Source organism: Protobothrops mucrosquamatus, unplaced genomic scaffold, assembly GCF_001527695.2.
Source record: "Protobothrops mucrosquamatus isolate PMUCROS unplaced genomic scaffold, P.Mucros_1.0 scaffold1162, whole genome shotgun sequence".
Classification (NCBI taxonomy): Eukaryota; Metazoa; Chordata; class Lepidosauria; order Squamata; family Viperidae; genus Protobothrops; species Protobothrops mucrosquamatus.
Window position 1 is genome coordinate 241,449 of NW_015387377.1, and position 19,441 is coordinate 260,889.

Genomic DNA, 19,441 nt, shown 5'->3' on the forward strand with positions numbered 1-19,441 from the left:
CCACAATTGAGCCCAAAATTTCCTTTGCTAAGCAAGGCAGTTGTTAAGTGAGTCATTCCCCATTTCACAACTTTTTTTGCCATGCTTGTTATAAGCAAATCACTATAGATTTTAAGTGAATCATGCAGTTATTAATCTTTCGATCTGGCTTCCCCCATTGACCTGGCTTGTCAGAAGTTTCCTGGGAAGATTGCAAATGTCAGTCAAAGGACCCTGAGATGCTGCAACCACTATAAATATTTGCTGGTTGCCAAGCAACCAAAATTTGATCACGTGACTATGGGGATGCATGAGAACTGCTCATAAGTCACTTTTTTTCAGTGGCTTTGTAACTCTGAATGGTCATTAAACAAATGTTTCTAAGTTGAGGACTGCCTGTATATTTTTAGTCATTTTAAGGAACAATTTTCCATTCAGAAAACTCTGAATTAGATTTAGGTTTCAGTTGGGATGCTTGCCCCATTCTTTAGTCCATTCTCATCACTCTTCAAAGGAGCTGTTTCATTAACATCTTGGATTTTTTCTACTGCTTTTAAGTTTTCTTCATCACTTTCTGTCCTTGCAGGCTCATGATATTTCTTTTCTCCATCTTCCTGCATCCTTTTCTTCTCTTCTTTTGCAAGCATTCTGTAGTTGTAGTAATTCATAATGAAGAGGAATATCCCAGCCAAGACCATCACTGCCCCACATTTAATGAACATGTATTTGTAGTCTCCAAAGGTGTCAATAAGAGTACCTATGAATGGAGAAATGACATTTTAATTATTAGTGACACTTATTGATCAAAATAGAATAAGACCATCATATGAGAGAGAAGCAACCTAGAACTAAGGTGAAATTTCCTGACAGCTAGGACAATTAATCAGTGGAACAACCTGCCTTCAGAAGCTGTGAATGCTCCAACACTGGAAGTTTTTAAGAAGAAACTGGACAGCCATTTGTCTGAAATGGTATAGGGTTTCCTGCCTGAGCAGGGGGTTGGAATAGATGACCTCCAAAGTCCTTTCCAACTTTATTATTATTATTATTATATTCCAGGAAAATTTTGAATCTAGATTGCTAAAATGGTTAGAGAAAATGGTATCTACTCAATTCCACAATTAAGGATGGGCTTTCCTTAAAATAAGAAATATCAGCAAATCCTAGGCTAATTTTGAATCAATATTTTGCCACCTTCTTTGCTTGCAGTCCATGCATTTCATCCTCCAATTTAATGTGCAATCATGGTTTTCTTTGACCATTTTCTTGTCCTTGAGATACAATGCTTTTAAAAACCACCATGGTGATAACTTATTGAAAGTATGGTACTTAATTATTCTAATGTCTAATCAAACAAACTACACATTTTGTAACAAAGATGAGATGCTTCCATTTTGGTTGGATAAAAATACTGCACCAAGGAGCAACATAGCCCACATTCATGCTTTAATATGGCGGCATTAGCAAAAACATCAAACAGAGGCTAATTGCAGCTATTCTAAATTTCTGCTAATCAGGATGACCTTAAGATCTGCAAAATACATTTCAATGAGAGTTTTAATGAGAAGAGAACTGGAAAATTTAACAGTAGAAGAGTCTTTCCACCTCCTCCTTTGAGAATAAGAGAAAGTCATAAAACACACCAGGAAAAATTACTTAGTCCATTAAAGCAAAACCCAGTAGTAGGTTGTTAAATGCCAAAGAACCAATCAATTTGCCACTTATTAAATAGGGAGCAACACACTGAACTCATATTGCAAACTATTATAAAGCACTTTCTAGCCTCATTAACAGTCTTCAGCAATTAGCCCTAATCTGCTTCTTAAAACTGCATGCTGAAGAAAACATGCATGCTGACCTCTCACTACAGTATAAGACAGGAAAAAAGAAGTGAAGTACTCTGATTAAAAAAAAGGATAATTGAATAATATATTTTTCAAAGCCCTTGAAATCTTAGGTTCCTTTTCACTTATTTGACAATTAATGGTCATCTGGTATAAGTTGAAGTATCAACATCTGTATCTCAACTATTCTATATCACTTATACCACATGCATTTAAGGTTACAGCTTTTTGTCCAAAGCCATTTTAGTTCCACTACAGTCAACAGGGTTAAATCAAATTAAATCCTGTGGAGCAATTATTTTCTTAACAGCAAACAGCAATAGCTTAATGTAGATTGCAGTAATTTTGAACCTGCCACATATTGCCCTTAACTTCCTGGATTCATAAATATTTTTCTTGTAGAATAGAAACAACAGATACATCCTGTATCTAATAATTGTGTAAGGATTTAAAATCTAGCTAAATCATCCTAAAACAAATCAAAAGGAAAATGGGCACATGAAAGCTGTTAAGCAGTGGATTCTCTCTTGCTGACAGTTTTCAGATAAGGATGGCTATCAGGGATAGTTTAGTGGATATCTACATAAGTAGATCTGTAACTCAAACATTCTATAATTTTAAAGTGATGCTGTTACCAGCAGTGATCTCCAAAACTTTATTAAGAAAATCAAACATCTGTATTTTACCTGGCTGCATCTATTTTGCCTTATCTTAGCAATATCGTCTGATAAAGATTTCAAATATTTTATGAAATTGCTAAACATGTATTATAATAATTATATTTCTTCAAGATGTGAATAGTATTATTGTAAATATTCACATATTTATTTGAAAGCCACCCAGATTTGCCTTATCAGTGAGATGGGAGGCATATACATGTAATCAATAAAAATAAATGAAGTATAAAAATCTGAATGATTGCTAGGTCATGAATAATTAGAACTATCCATATATTTTAATGTCATCCAATGTTCATCTAGGTTTTTGCATTTCAGATATGGAAGCACTACTTCCAGGATAGCGGGTGAATTTATTGATTGTATTTATCTTTCTCTTTTTCTCCAAGAACCCAGGACAACTTACATGAGAATCTCTTTTCATTTTATCTCCCCAATAGCAACCTTGTTAGATTTTTTGGGGCTCATGGAGAATGGCTGGCTGAAGATCCTAAACTTATTTCCATGATGGTGAACTATGTCTGCTCAGTCCTAATCTAATACCTTAGCTATCGTGAAGACTGGTTTTAATCTTATGACTGCTGTTTATTTATGTATTTTGTATGTTTAATTTTATATTAAGAACAATTAACTACTGAGCAGTACAGAAATATAATGAACGGAGATCCTTTTTATAAATTTACTAAAAGAAATTACATGAATATATTATGTTAATCTTTATCCAAAATCTAGCCAGCCAAGAAATTTGAGGTTTTGCAAGGCACAGAACATTTAGTTAGCAAGGTTCATCTAAACTGATTTTTAAGCAGCCTTTGGATGGTTTTAACAGTTTAGTTCTGCAACATCCATTTTAATGAACAGAAAATTTCAAGGGACTGGATTTTCTTGTCGGGTGATAATTTTATTCCTTCAGGCATATCCTGATGAACCTAGTTTAAATGAAATTTGAAAACTTCGGCGAATGTGGAATTGAGCAGGGCAGTGAAGAATCAAGAAATCAGATTTTAAGAGGGGGGGGGGCAGAAGCATTAACATCTGATGCTTCTTCCTTGAAATTAAAAGTAATGATTTTCATTATTGAGCAGACTAATGGAAAGAAGAGTATAAAAGTTCTTACCCCCAATAGGTGGCCCAAGTAGTATGGTGCAACATTCCACTATGGTGACTAGTCCTACGGCACTTGTGAAACGGCTGGCACCAACAAGATCCATGAGCGTTTCGAACAGCATTGCACACACCATACCAAAGGCCAGGCCAAAGAAGATAGAATAAATGACTAGGCCCACATAACTTGTTGCCAGTGGGCATAGCAGGTGGCAAACGCCATTAAAAGTAATGGAGAAGCTGAAAAAATACTGAATTCTTGGCCTCACCCATTTGCTATTTGCAATGAGCCCTGTAGCTGGCCTGGCTATCATGTCAACTATTGCTAGAATGGAAAGGAGAAAAGCTGCAGAATATTCATCGATCCCACGGTGCTTTGCATAAGGAGCCAAAAAGACAATCGGTGCAAAAAATCCTAAAAACATCAGCACGTTCCCTATCAGATAGATCAGGAAGCCTCTGTGCTTAAAAAGCGATAAATCCAGGAACTTGTTGAAGTTTTCACAACAATCTCTGTCTTCCTTTGTTTCCATATCCTGATCCCCCATTTCGGCAATGCCTCCATCAGCTTTTTCACTTATGGCTTCTTTTGTGTCTTTATTTTTTTGCCTCTCAGATGTTGGTCCAATTGGTCTGAAGAGAGCTCCAGCCACACAGCAGTTCAGCAGGATTGCCCCAAGAATAAAAAAGCTCCCCCTCCATCCAAAAGTGTCAAAAAGAAACTGGTTCAAGGGTGCAAGGGTGCAAAGCATGACGGGACTTCCTGCCATGGCAAGTCCATTTGCAATGGGACGTCTTTTCAGGAAATACTTCCCAATGATGATTACTGAAGGCTGGAGGTTCAGGGCAAGACCGAGTCCTGTGGTGAGAGAATAAGAAAGAGGTATGTTACCTCATTAGATTAAAAAAGCATGTTCTGTTATCATTGAGACTAATATGAGCCAGCAGTGTGCTGTAGCTGCCAAAAAAGCCAACACAGTGCTAGGCTGCATTAACAGAGGGATAGAATCAAGATCACGTGAAGAATTAATACCACTTTATAATGCCTTGGTAAGGCCACACTTGGAATACTGCATCCAGCGTTGGTCACTACAATGTAAAAAAGATGTTGAGACTCTAGAAAGAGTGCAGAGAAGAGCAACAAAGATGATTAGGGGACTGGAGGCTAAAACATATAAGGAACGGTTGCTGGAATTGGGTAGGTCTAGTTTAATGAAGAGAAGGACGAGGGGGGACATGATAGCAGTGTTCCAATATCTCAGGGGCTGCCACAAAGAAGAGGGAGTCAAGCTATTCTCCAAAGCACCTGAAGGCAGGACAAGAAGCAATGGATGGAAACTAACCAAAGAGAGAAGCAATTCAGAACTAAGGAGAAATTTCCTGACAATTAGAACAATTAATCAGTGGAACAACCTGCCTCCAGAAGCTGTAAATGCTCCAACACTGGAAGTCTTTAAGAAGAGATTGGACAGCCATTTGTCTGAAATGGTATAGGGTTTCCTGCCTGAGCAGGGGGTTGGACTAGATGACCTCCAAGGTCTCTACCAACTTTTTTTTTTTTTATTATTATTATTATTATTATTATTATTATTATTATTATTATTATTATTATTATTATTATTATTATTGTTGTTGTTGTTGTTGTTGTTGTTGTTGTTTAAGTGCATCCCAAACAATTCTGTGGCAGGAGTATATTACTAAATCTACTTTGTCCTAACTCAAGATTCCTTAATTTAGTGGTTTACATTATGGACTGAAATTATGGATTGCAAAAGTCCACTCAGCATCGCCAGGCCTGGGAAGGCCATTCCGTTTACAAGTCAGATATTTCTAAAAATCATCTGCATGAAAACTGATGTGCAGATTTATTTTTAATAAAGTTTTCAGAAGGAAACAATAGGTTTGCTAACAAAATCTCTAACAAGAGTCTTTACAGACAGCTGTATTCTGGACAGCCCTATTTGAACAGTAAACTGCTGTGAAAAGGCATTATTTTAAAGCCATGACAAGAGCCAGAAATACATATAAGCAGATGAACATTTTATAGGAGAAGGTTCGTGACTGTGCTTTGAAAACAAAGCAAATCGAATCTATTTTCTGGGTCTGTTATAAATCATAACCAGCATGTGAAATAAAGAGGTCTGGCAGCTATTCTTGCTCTTTATACCCCATTTCTGAACTTGTTCTGAAAAAGTAAATATTGTCATACGGGATTTTGAGGACATGGGAGTCAGGAAATTAAACAGGTTTTATAACTTCTTTTAAATGAGAATAGTCCGTTCTTGATTCCACTTAGTGCCTTGGTGCCACTGAGTACTAGGGGTTATTTTTTTTTTATTTTACATTTACAGTATACCGCTTCTTTTCTAGGAAGAGCCCAAAATAACATGCCAATAAGGACAAGAAGCTGATGAAGAGAATGGTGAAAACCATCAAAATATGCTACTGGAGAAAGGGTTCCTCTCCCACCTGCAGAGAACTGAACCTGAACCTGTTCATCAACATATATGCCAAAGCGTCCACTCCACCAAAGTAAATCTTGAAGGAAAGTGGGGGCTCCAGAGAATTATATGTATATTTTTCATTCAGATTCTTATTTGACTCTTGAGATTCTTCTCTTGAGTTTTGGGCAAAGTGCCTTAATACAGTATACAGATCATAAGAGCTGAATATTACTACAGCAATGCCTAGGTATACAACACCACGGTCAGAATGTGTCAGTTTTCTAGGTCATAGGTAAATGAAAATCATCAGGTATCTATGGGGTCTTCTCTTGGGACATATAACTTCTATAGACTGAGCCGTGGTGGTGCAATGGTTGGAATGCAGTATAGCAGTCTAATTCAGCTCACTGCCAGGAGTTCGATCCTCACCAGCACCAGATTCACTTCCCTCCTTCCAAGGTCAGTAAAATGAGAGCTCAGATTGTTGGGGGCAATATGCCGACTCTGTGAACCGCTTAGAGAGTTTTGTAAAGCGCCGTGAAGCAGTATATACAGTAGTGGCCAAAATTGTGGAAACCTTTTGGGAAAAGTGTATTTTTGAGGTTTGATGGCTAACAACACCACTTTTTTTGGGAGTAGTACCATAAAATTATGTATCAATGGAAAGATAATTTAATCAAGAATGTAATGCAACAAAGTTTGTTCAATTATCTGTACTGTATTCTATGAAAGGTTATAGCCAAATAACCAGAAAAAGGAAGCACAACTTGCTTAGGTTGATATCTGGTAGCTTTCCTTCATCTGATTGTAGCCAATGAGCAGGAGTGTTTAGAGAGCCAATCAGGTGTCATCTTGTTTTGTCAATGAGCCAATCAGATCACAGTAGGATTCAGTTATTGATGTCATGTATTGAAGCTGAGAGGAGGTCATTTGTCAGTGTGTTATGTGATCGCTAGCAAGTTGGTTGGGTTTTTTTGTGTTCTTTCATTTAGTGAGCTTGTAAAACATAATAAAATTAAAGTAATGGTACAAAGAGTTGACTGGTTGCCCAGAAAGCGATGTAAAATAGTATTATTAAGTGAACAAGGCTACAGTTATAAAGAAATTAGAAGAAAAATTGGTGTAAACTTAACCAAGGGTGGCATTTTTTCCCAAAAGATTTCCACAATTTTGGCCACTACTGTAGGTCTAAGTGCTATTGCTACAGAAAAGAAAAAAAAGAAAATTACCTGTGATGAGTCCAGCACAAATGTATAGTTGAAAAATGCTGGTGCAGAATGCTGCTGAAACCATTCCTATGCCACATAGTAGCCCTCCAAATATGACGACTGGCCGGCTACCAAAACGATTCACCAAAATACTGCTAAGGGGACCTAAAAAATGAAGGGAGGGGGAGGAGGGAATGAATCATTTTCATAAATATGTCTCTGATGCCACATACTTTAAACATCAATACAGGTTGAATTATTCTTGAAATCAGAATAAGGATTAATTAAGGGGGTAGGAATGACTCCCAGCTAAGTAGGAGAAGAAAGATGCTTGTACAAAGTCTGTCAAGTCTGCCATTCTTGGAAGCATTTGTTTATGTAGCCGGCTAATTCAATCACTAGTCATAGCATTTGAAAACAGAAGATAATATTTGACATAGGGGCATCAAGCAAGAAATTGGAGGGAAGAGAAAGCAGAGGGAAAACAGGAAAAGAAAGCTTGCTTAGCAGTATCATTATCATAAGATGCACAACTTCATGCAGTGACACAGAAAGATCAGAGCAGATTGTAGCGTCTGATAGTGGCTGATATCAAGAGAAGAGAAAGAGGAAGAGAGAAAAAGAAAAAGAAAGGGGAAGGGGGAGGGAGGTAGGGAGAGAGAGAGAGAGGAGAGAGAGAGGAGAGAGAGAGAACAGTTCCTACTATTAGATGAGAGATTACTAGGAAATAAATTGGAAAAAAATATCCAAGAAGGCAAAAGCAAGCCACTTCTATATTTCTGCCCAAAAAACTTACCAGAAGGTAGTCAAACTTAATTTGAGAAAAAAAAACAACTTCTTTTTCTTAAATGCAGAAAGAGCATAATCACACAGTATTTTTCATAGGTTCATGACACTCATTCTTTCTATTTCAAATGCAGTCAGAGCTTGTCTTTCCTTTTGTAGGCCAGAACAGAATATATTGATAAAGACATGAATGCAGTGTTGACTTTTTTTTCATTAGGACTCTGTATATGGGCTGCAAAACTCTAGATCAGTGTTTCTCAACCTTGACAATTTTAAGGCATGTGGACTTCAACTCCCAGAATTCCACAGCCAGCAATGCTGGCTGTGGAATTCTGGGAGTTGAAGTCCATATGCCTTAAAATTGTCAAGGTTGAGAAACACTGCTCTAGATCAAGGGTAGGCAACCTTGTCCACGAGTCATAAAAGAGCCAAGGTTGCCTACCCCTGCTCTAGATGATTATAAATGGTAATAGATCATTTCTTTTCTGACAGCTAGTGATTGTCAGATCTGATAGCCATAGCAGAGTATTGGTCAGATCTGATAGGTCAGACCTGATAGCCATAACAGAGTATGGACCAGAAGTTAATGCAAAATAAAAAAAATAACATGGGAACTATCATAATTCACTAAAGAAGCACAAGTATGTTTTATCACAAAGATAATACAATGTTTAGTACTATATTGTTAGATGCATTAGTCTACCAAAATGAAAACAACAGACATTAAACTCTAACTGATTTTTTATGGTATACATTTATATGTAATAGAGATGCAAAAATGGATGGATGGATAGAGATTATATCCATAAATACACAGGGAAAAATATTAAAAGTGGAGACAAAGCACATGAAATGCAAGATACCGTTTGCATTTCTTTCAAAGCTCAAATGTGATTTGGAAATATGCAGTGATAATCTATAACAGCAAAACCTGGCAAATGCTAGGAAGATGATATTATGAGCATTTAATATTCACTTACCTTTAGTGCATGTATTTTTATACAGAAACGTGCAGACAAAATCTGAATGTTCTGGCTTTATGACTTCATTGAGCTCACCCTCATGTTCTTTACCCATATCAAAACAATGCCCAGATCATTGTTTATGAGATTATAGCCTCAAGACGCAGATTTTTTCTCAGCCCACCACAGAGTTAGCTTAGTGTTTTTTGTAGCTGTTCCTCTTTTCCAATAATGCTTTCCTGTTCTCCCAATACAAGTTTTCCATATGAATGGCTTCAATCAGGATTCAGTCCTGGACTTCTTACTTGCTACACAAGTCTAACGTACTTCTGGAAGAGCATTAGATTTGGATTCTTTTCAGTCAGGATTCAGACCTGGGTATGCAGTGAAAATAGTATTGGTCATACTTTTGGATGACCTCTAGGATGGGGGTACATGATCCTACTTCCCCTCTTAGCAGCTTCTAATACTATTGACCATGATATCCTTCTAGATCAGTGTTTCTCAACCTTGACAATTTTAAGGCATGTGGACTTCAACTCCCAGAATTCCACGGCCAGCAATGCTGGCTGTGGAATTCTGGGAGTTGAAGTCCACATGCCTTAAAATTGTCAAGGTTGAGAAACACTGTTCTAGATCAATTCAGAGGGTTAGGAGTAGAAGGCAAGTTATTCTGCTGGTTCACTTCCTTCCTTCAGGGTCTAACCCTAACCCTGATAGTAATGATTGGGGAGGAGAGGGATCCATCCTCACCTTTACAAGGTTTGGCGCTTTCTCGTGAAATTATGATTTATGGCTATGTTTATTAGGGAAAAAAATAGATAATAGAAAAAATAAATAATTTTGTAGCCATAGTTACATTTGCTACAAAACTAAGGTAATTTTGTAATTATATTTACTTCAAAGGAAATTGGAATCTATTTTCTATTTTTTTTATTCTTTCTTTTTGCACTTTTTGTCTTATTTTCTCTTTCCCTTTTCTTTACTTCTGTTAAGGTTTATTTTTTTCAAAACCCTTAATAAAACATTAAATTTTATATTAAAAAAAAATAAAAGAAAGATCTGAAGGACCAAGTTATGGATAGATCATCATGGACAGAATTTATCTATGTGGTTGCTAATAGTTTGACACTGAATTGATGGCACATAATAATCAGACCAACAAAAAACAGAACAGCCTACAATGTTCATCCAGTTCAGGGGTAGGCAACCTTGGCTCTTTTATGACTCGTGGACTTCAACTCCCAGAATTCCTAAGCCAGCCATGCTGAGGGGAAAGGGGGAAGGTTTCCAAGCTGAGCCATGCTGGCTCAGGAATTCTGGGAGTTGAAGTCCACGAGTCATAAAAGAGCCAAGGTTGCCTACCCCTGATTTCCAGTTCAAGGACTGGAGGAGTAAACATTCATGAAGCCATGAGAAAAAGCCTTTTTAGATTTTTATTTCTAAACTCTATATATAATCTACCAACTGAAAGAATATATTTCAAATATCTGATAATGATTTCAGGCTTAAGTGGATGAAAGGCGCTGTACAGTTCTTTGTTTATTTTTAATTGCTACTTTATTCTTATAGTTCTGTATAAGAGAACTGATACCCTCTGACAATATTTGGGATTGTCCTTCACTGATTAGTCTCTGCGAAGCGTCCCCTTGCTTTTTTATGAAAGGCTTTAAAAGGTGTTTAAATGTCTGCTTCTTAATTAAGAAAGCAAGGTGAGAATGAAAGCAGAAGAAACAGCTGGCAAGGATCTTCTGGTATACTCATAAAGCTGCTCTTTACTTATCTTGACCTTGCTGAGGAAGTGATGGTTGTGTTGATAGATTCCCATGAAACATTTCAGACCTGAGGAAGTGGCCTCAGAGGTCCAGTCAACAGCTGCTGAAAGTTTTATCAATATGGCCTGCAGCTTTTAAAAAATGGGATGAAGGGAAGCCACTGGAGAACAATAATTACTAGTTGCTATGTGGAGTCAAACAAACAAATGCCTGGCTCTTTATAATAGGGAGTTTGGAAGACTCTGAATTGACCCTTTTATCTATTAAGGACAGCTGTCTACTTGACCAGCCAAATGCAAGGTTTTAAGAACAAATATTTCAGTGATCAAATTAGACCAATTATTTTCTTTTAGTCTCCAACCCAATTATTTATGCAACTTTGGCAATCTTTCAAATGCTGCCCGTTATGCTTTACATATTTTATGCATCGTCTCTCTGTAGACAAAAGAGTTAATGAAAAACCCCAGAAAATAAAAAAACAGGCTTCTGATTTTTATGCTGCAATTTAATTATGAACCAGAAAGTACCAAGATGAAACACAGTCTAGTGATAGACTTCACAATTTTTGTATGAACTCTGTGAATACAACAGGGGTTCAAATATACACCAACCACATTTTAGACTAATGCATTACATGAGCCCAGCTCATGTGATTTGGGTTTGAATAAACCAAAGTTAATAAGGGTGTTACAAAAACTAAAATGTTGGGAGAAGCAGATGAGTAGAACAATCAAAGTTTGACCACAGAAAATAATGTGTACGTGTAAGAAAGTGAAGAAATAAAGATGTCAATTTTGACATCAGACAAGAATCAGAGTCAAGCTATTCTCCAAAGCGCCTGAAGGCAGGACAAGAAGCAACGGATGGAAACTAATCAAGGAGAGAAGCAACCTAGAACTAAGGAGAAACTTCCTGACAGTTAGAACAATTAACCAGTGGAACAACCTGCCTCCAGAAGCGGTGAATGCACCAACACTGGAAGTTTTTAAGAAGAAACTGGACAGCCATTTGTCCAAAATGGTATAGGGTTTCCTGCCTGAGCAGGGGGTTGGACTTGATGACCTCCAAGGTCCCTTCCAACTTTATTATTATTATTATTATTATTATTATTATTATTATTATTATTATTATTATTATTATTATTATTATTATTATTATTATTATTAATTATTATTATTACTACTACTACTACTACTACTACTATTATTATTATTATGGTGTTACCTGCCATGTAACAAGGAACATTTGACTTAGTAACCTAATGTTCAACAAAAGGATAGCTGATAAATTACATTTGTCAAATAATGTAAAGGAAGATGGAACAGGTCAAAAAATCCTAATACATGGACACCACTATGTATACAGGGCACTCTTCTCTTTCCCAGTCCCTGTACATCACTTGATCAGAGTACAGTGAGGCAACTGAATACAAATGTGTGAGTAATGCTTATAAAATTGTAAACTTTATAGGTGTATAAAAAGTAGGAATAGGCAATGCTATGGCTTCTATTCCTTCCTTCCTTCTATTCTCTTCCTTTCTAAACATGTTGCAGGAAGAGAGTGTTCCCACAAACTTGGAGGAATTGAATATATCTACGTGGATGGCAGTCACTGCTGTCTGGAACTCTTAGGGTATGCGTGAGAAGGTCTATTGATAGCAATCCAATTGAACTTCACCCACTTTATTTTTATATACCTTTGTCCCATAACGTCATATAACAAGCCAAAGGGGATAACGCTTGGGGGGGGATCAACATACAAGCAGGTATGTTCCACCTTGGAAAACAATTTCAGATTGACAATAATTTTGTTTTATTAACAGCATCCTAGAAATAATCTTCTGTTTTCCCTTTCCTTTATTTATTTATTTTATTTTATTTATTTTATTCAATTTTTATCCCGCCCTTCTCCTTACCGGACTCTCCTTCCTCTTATACCGCACTGAATCAGGAAGAATCCAACCTGAGTCTCCTCCTAACACTATCTCCTTTCCCAGGGCTGAAGGAGTGTTTCTGCCCTTTTTGTTTCTGTAACAGCTTCTGAGTATTCCCATCAAGGTTATCTCTATGGATCTCTACAGTTAATGTTAATAAGGATGGCAACCCTCGCTTTGTAAGAAATTTTCCCAAACATGAATATGCTTATTATCAGAATAAGCTTCAAGCTATAGGTGAAGGATCATAGAAAAACGTTACTACTACAGAGCATTCCTCCCTTTTTGAATTCTCAAACATCACTTAGCTAGAATGCAGCAGACTAAGCAAGCAGACACTTGCATTTGATATGAGAATATTGCTTAAGCAATTGTAATTAATAAAACACTTCTAGATTAACAGAGACTCTCTGTGTTCTGTCTCCCTAGAGTATTTTGATACGGCATAAGCTCCTGAAGTTCAAATTGGTAACAGTGGGTACGTATGATGTGCACATAAAGCCAAATGCTCTTAGTATGATATTTTGTATGTCCACCAAGAGAGCTTACAGCGAACGCTGCCTTGGCTAAATGAATGTAGCTGGAGAGTATAAAACAGCATCATATGCTGATTTTGGCTGGGTTCATACATCCTGCCAAGCCATCGTTTCTTTTAATCATAGTGTAATGGATAAGCCAGAAATGGCTAAATTCACACATCATGCTAAGCCAAAGTACACAGATGATTAATTGAAGAACACTTTTCTATTTGGGGCATCAGGTATTTCCTATGTAGGTTTTTAATCTCAAGAATTAATAGTTTTATAAATTCACTGTTTGAAAATATTTATTATTAGCTGCCCAGATTTTGTGGAAGCTGGTTGTATACAAATCTTTTAAATCAATATACTCTCAATGCCGCTATACTTGAACATTTGCATTTATTATTTAATCAAGCTAGTGTGTTTTGACAATGGATCCCAGAATCATGAGATGAGCAAGAATTCACTCCTGTGACAACAGAGATTACTTAATGATGCATAAAACAATGATTTGGTGTTTCTCAAGTGCCATTTACAATATTTCCCTAAACAGGAGTTCTCTTCCATGCCATTAGTAGAGGAATAGGACTGACTTTGAGAGTTTAGAATTTTCCAGAGCAGGAATCATAGCTATTTTAAACACTGACATATAGCACCAAGACTGAGAGATACAAAAACAAAGGGAAGTTTGTTCGGTCTTGGGAATAGTAGAAAAAGAAAAACCAGATTTTTAGAAATAATTGAAAACTCATACGGAGAGTGAGCAATTAGCTGCTTAAAATGGCTTCCTTATCTAACTTATCTAACTTTGCCGGGTTGAGTCTTTGGATAACTTTTTCCAATTTGTACAGGAGCTTGACACTTGGGTTAAAATACCATGTGATCTTCAGCAATTGGAGGACTCATATCACTGTATTGTTTGAGCTGTACTTTCATCTGGAAATTGTTTTAATACAACTGTTCTTGATTTGGTACAGGGAAAACAGGAAGGACCTGTACTGCTTTAGAAATGGCACCTATAGCTTATTTAGAATACAACAGAATAACAGAGTTGGAAGGGACCTTGGATGTCTTCTAGTCCACCCTCTACTCAGGCAGGAAACCCTATACCATTTCAGACAAATCTCTTCTTAAAAACTTCCAGTGTTGGAGCATTCACAGGTTGTTCCACCGATTAATTTTCTAACTGTCAGGAAATTTCTTCTTAATTCTAGGTTGCTTCTCTCTTTGATTAGTTTCCATCTGTTTCCATCTTCTTGTCCTGCCTTCAGGTGCTTTGGAGAACAGCTTGACTCCCTCGTCTTTCCTACAAAGATATTTGGCCTGTGAATAACTATAGTGTAGCTGGAATGCGTTCTCTGTTTTCGCAAAAATCACCCGTTCAGAAAATAATCTCTAGTCAGCAGCTTTTAAGTCTCAGTGTAATGTTGTCCTCAGCTGATGCCATTTCTAGAAAGATTAGGAGATTCTGAGAAACCTGGACAAGTCTCTGAGAGGAGGCTATGTAAATTCCATCTTAGTTTTCCCCAAGCTGGGTCTCCCCCAAACATGTGAACTTCCCCAAATTTCTCAGCAATGGTCATACTTGTTGGGAATTGTCACCCATATCTAAGAACCCTGTCCTGTCTGGTACAAAGGGAGACTCTCAATCCATAAATGCCAGGGCCAGAAAACATTCAACACATACTCTAAGGATCTTGAGAGTAAAATTGTTATCACAGAACACTAGCTGTTAATTGCTGCTGAGCTCTATCCTGGAACCACAGATTAGGCCAGGGGTCTCCAAACTTGGCCCTTTTATGACTTGTGGACTTCAACTCCCAGAATTCCTCAGCCACAAGTCATAAAAGGGCCAGGTTTGAAGACCCCTGGATTAGGCTAACCGTCTTGATGGCTCCCTGGTGGTTGGACTTGGATAGACTTTGCTTCCTTGTCCAAATTTTTATTATCTCAGCTCTACCTATGTCAGCCTTCTCAGATAAGCCAGGCAGGAAAGATGACTAGATGGGCCATATCTACTTTATTGTAAGGCTACATTAACAGAATCTTGCAAGTTTGAAAGTCCCGCCTGCCACATTTAACAGCTGGATCCATTAGGGCAGACCCTTCCTAGGCTTCGTTCTTTGACTATTAAAACCATTGTGATTACAGGCTCCTGTCTCTCTTGACAGATCATTTCCTAGGCAGCATCTCCTCCCCCCCCTTTCCTCAAAGTTATCTATCCATTACATCCTCTTTCGAATTATGCTTTCAACTTCACTCAAGATTCTCCTTAAGTTATTGACTTGGATTCATACATTACACTAAGTTCTAATGTGGGACTTTTAATTATTTCCATCATAAATATTCTTAGTTAAAAGATTTGCATGGCTCCTTCCAGTTCCTGAGATGTTTGCAGTCTTCCAATTCAACTAATGCACTAATGTAGATTTATATGTTTATATTTTGTAAACCATTTATTTGCATTCTACTGAATTATTAGAGCAAATATTATTTTATTAGCATTCTCACCTGAGTCCAACCTAATTTCTGTATTTGTGTATAACTGAGTTTGTCTCTTGCCTGATCAGACTAAACATGTTTCCAGCATTTTTATTTGACTTCTATCAAAGGGTTTTCCAGAGATCCATTCTGTTTCAGTAGATTTTATGCAAGGCTTGGTTTTAACATATAATTCTCCCTCTTTCCAACTCCAACTCCTCCTTGGTAATGAGGACCATCAGGTGAAACCTCTTTGTGGACAAGTCTGTACATAGGTAGACTATTGCAATCATTTCTGTGGTACACTTTCCAGCCTCTGGAAATCCCAATACAAGAGAATATATTTGTAGCTCAGGGTTGAACTGTGGAGTCCACAGTGCCCTCTGAGCTTGGTTGTATGCTTGCAGACATTTCATTACCTGACTAGGTAACATCATCAGTGCTTACTGACGTTACCTAGTCAGGTAATGAAACATCTGCAAGCAAACAATGAAGCCCAGAGGGAACCATGGACCATGGACATTTCAACCTTAAAAAGAAATATTTCAAACACATTGCAGACGCCTACAATAAACATATGTAATCTTGTAATCCATCTCTTGGCTGTTATAATACAAAGCTGGAACCCTATAGAAAATGTAATTTTCTTAAGAATGTAATTTATTTTGCTAAAAAAAAAAGTAAAATAGGAAAAATAGAAAACCACATACTGGTTTTTCCCAAAAGGAAAATTTTTCACCATTAAGAAGAGAGAGAGAGAGAGACAGAGAGAGAAAGAGAGAGGAGAGAGGAGAAAGAGATAGGGGGAGAGAGATGAAAAAGGAATGAATGAATCGATTTTTTATCTGTATTTTTTCCTTCTATAAGGATACTTGGCTACATTTCAATATAACTTCTGGAAACAATTCTTTTTCCTGCATCAAAATCATATGGATACAAATAAACACATATAACAGGCAAATAATGTTACAACGTATGGTGATGGCTGCTTCTCTTTATACAATAGTACCAGTCATCCTAGCATTATAGCTCTTTGCTTTAGATTCTGTGCAAAATTTTCGGATCCAGAGAACCTGCAGACCTCCAGTATCATGCCATTTGTCTTCAATTTAAGTCACTTAAGTGTTATTAATAAGGTAATATAATGTTTATAGGAATAGGTAGAGCAGAAATAACACAAATGGTAATGTCACTGACAAGTTAATGAGCTACTGTCATCTCTTCATCACAGACACGGAGTAGCTAATAACTGTGACAGGATATTTTTTCATCCAAAAATGTGAAACTGGATATTTCATTAGGAACTTGCTCAGGAACTAAAAACTGGTTTTAAGATGCTAATTTCTATGAATCTATGATTTTGGTGCTCTTTACTTATCTGATTATCTGCTGTGAGTTGCAACTGCTTCTCTGTAATCTCAGGCTTTATTTATGTCCCAGTCAGAATAGGCTTTCTGTATCTGCCACTGTAATTTATAATAAAAGTTAGGTAATAAAAGTATACAGATTTGAGTATACTGAAAATATTCAAGGTCAGTTCCCTACTAAACTTCCTAAGTGTAGTGCAATGACCTACAGGTCAGAGATTTACCAGTTGAGAAACTGCTGGCTGAAGAAAAAGTTTGCTGATATCACAGTGATTAAAAAAAAAGCTTCAAGGTTATATATTCCAGAGTTTAATCCAATAGTTTCAAAGAATAAATAATGAAGGCCAGTAATTAGGAAATCTGTACAGTGTCTCAGATTGATGATCTTTCAAGTACTTTTGTACATATGTGAGCATAATGAAACATGGGTATTAATTTTGTAAGCCACCCAGGGTCACCTCATGGGGAAATGGGTGACAAGCAAATTTAATTAATTAATATGCTACCCTAGAGGATTTCTGCTTGTCTCACTCAAGACAGGTGAGGATTTGGACCTATCAGGAGGTAAAGCAAGAGGTGATATAGTGGTAAATGTTCTCTGCTAAAACTCCTTTCTATGGACAATCTGCACACCGAAATTAGAACAACTCCACTCTTAGGAGTTTTCCAAAAGTTAGCAAAAACTGGTTCTTCTAACTGGCCCGTAAAATGACTTGCAAAACCACCGTTGCCTATTTTACTGAATGTGTTAATATATTGTGATTGTTATTGTCTGCAACTAATTATATCTTCCCCCCAAGACTATAGGCAGCCCTCCACTGCAGCTGCAAGCCTTAGAAAAAAAATAGATTTGGAGTAAGATGTTGCAGAAATGTTCTCTATTTATATTCCTTTTTGTCACAGAATCCAAAGCATAGCACAGTCCTAGTAAAAGCACATTCCTAAAATATCTAAGTATTACTGTACAGGGAACGTCTGCAGTTTTATTTGAAAGTAGGCTCTGATCAACAAATATTAAGCTTGCTGTAGATCGAAACAAAAGTATAATTAATTTCAGAGGAACAGCAGGAACTGCAAGGGAAGGGAAGCAGAAACAGAACAAGTAGAACATCGACTACAGTGGTCCAAGCCAAATTGTTTCTTTTCTCCTTTATTTAAAAAACAAAACTATACTTACACTCAGAATCTTACCAAAGGAAGGGGATGCAGAAAGATGCCTGGATAGGTGGACTTAGAACAATGGGGATCAACCTCAGAGAGCTGTTTCTGGGAAATAAATGTGTCTGGGTATCCCCACTATGGAAGCCATTTTGTAAGTAGACAAGCCTATTCCATCCCACTCTATTTTTGCCCCAGGCAGTCATTGTATAATAACATTTCACTTCTCATCCAAGAAGCTTCTTCAGTTCTGACTGTAGGCGAATGGAAGAATTTATATTTTTGCCCTTATCTGGCGATTAGCACTTTGAGGGCTAGTCATTAGCTCTCTGAGAGTCATTGAGGCCACTTGGGGGTTTATCTGCATCGTCAAAGTCATCTTAATCAAAGTGCAAATGGGTGTGCAACCTTCTTGGGACTGCTGAAAGGACTGCATTATAAACAGGAGATAGGTGGTGTCCTACTGTATTCTTCCCCCTCTGTTGAGGGAAGGCTGTTCAATTTTGACATAGATGGCTTCTTTGACTCTTGTTTCAAATGAAAGAGTGCTAACAACCAGATGACTGCAGAGAATATAAATCCTACCATTCCCCTCCAGTCAGTTAGAACTGAAGAAGCATCTTGGATAAGAAGTGAAATGTTTTCAAAGAAAAAACCCCAAAAAAGTCCAGTTGTGTTTTGGAAAAAGCACCGTTGGGCAACCAACGTTGGATGTTTGAGAATCTCCATAGACATTATGTAATAACATCCGCAATGTGTTCTTTAGATTCCAACTTATAAGCTAACCCTAAGAAAATTGTCTCACTTTAAATAACACAATGTTGTAGCATATAATTTTTGAACTCAGGTTAACCTTCAAAACTGCATGATCCATTACTTCCTTTCTTCCCAATTCTTTACAAATCTCCTCTCTTTACTGGTCAGTTTTAACCAGAATATTTTACTATTTCTTAATATGCTTAATTACAACTAATTCTCCTTCAACTGAGAATTGGTATTTCAAATTCCACTTGGGATGAATGCCTACAGATTAAAACAGCTTCAAGAATATAGCTCTTCTGTTTCAAACATCAAACAGAGACAGAACTGAGCGGAGCTGATATTCTGTCCATCACAAAGTAGATCTGTAACAAGGATCAGAAAGAAATTATGAAGAACAGCACATTTAAAGAGGTCTACCAATCCACAATGATTAGATGGGC

At 37.1% G+C, this 19,441-nt stretch overlaps 1 protein-coding gene across 1 annotated transcript in view; it reads right to left on the reverse strand.

Annotated features, from left to right (window-relative positions):
• Positions 1-374: 374 nt before the first annotated feature.
• LOC107291670 (monocarboxylate transporter 2) overlaps positions 375-19,441 on the reverse strand; it is a 30,788-nt gene continuing 11,721 nt past the window's right edge. Inside the window, exons 3-5 of the mRNA XM_015820692.1 lie at positions 7,278-7,421; positions 3,618-4,463; positions 375-736 (exon numbers count right to left, since the gene is read on the reverse strand). Coding sequence (XP_015676178.1) covers positions 435-736; positions 3,618-4,463; positions 7,278-7,421 — 1,292 coding nt within the window. The 3' untranslated portion in view covers positions 375-434. The remainder of the gene's footprint in view (positions 737-3,617; positions 4,464-7,277; positions 7,422-19,441) is intronic.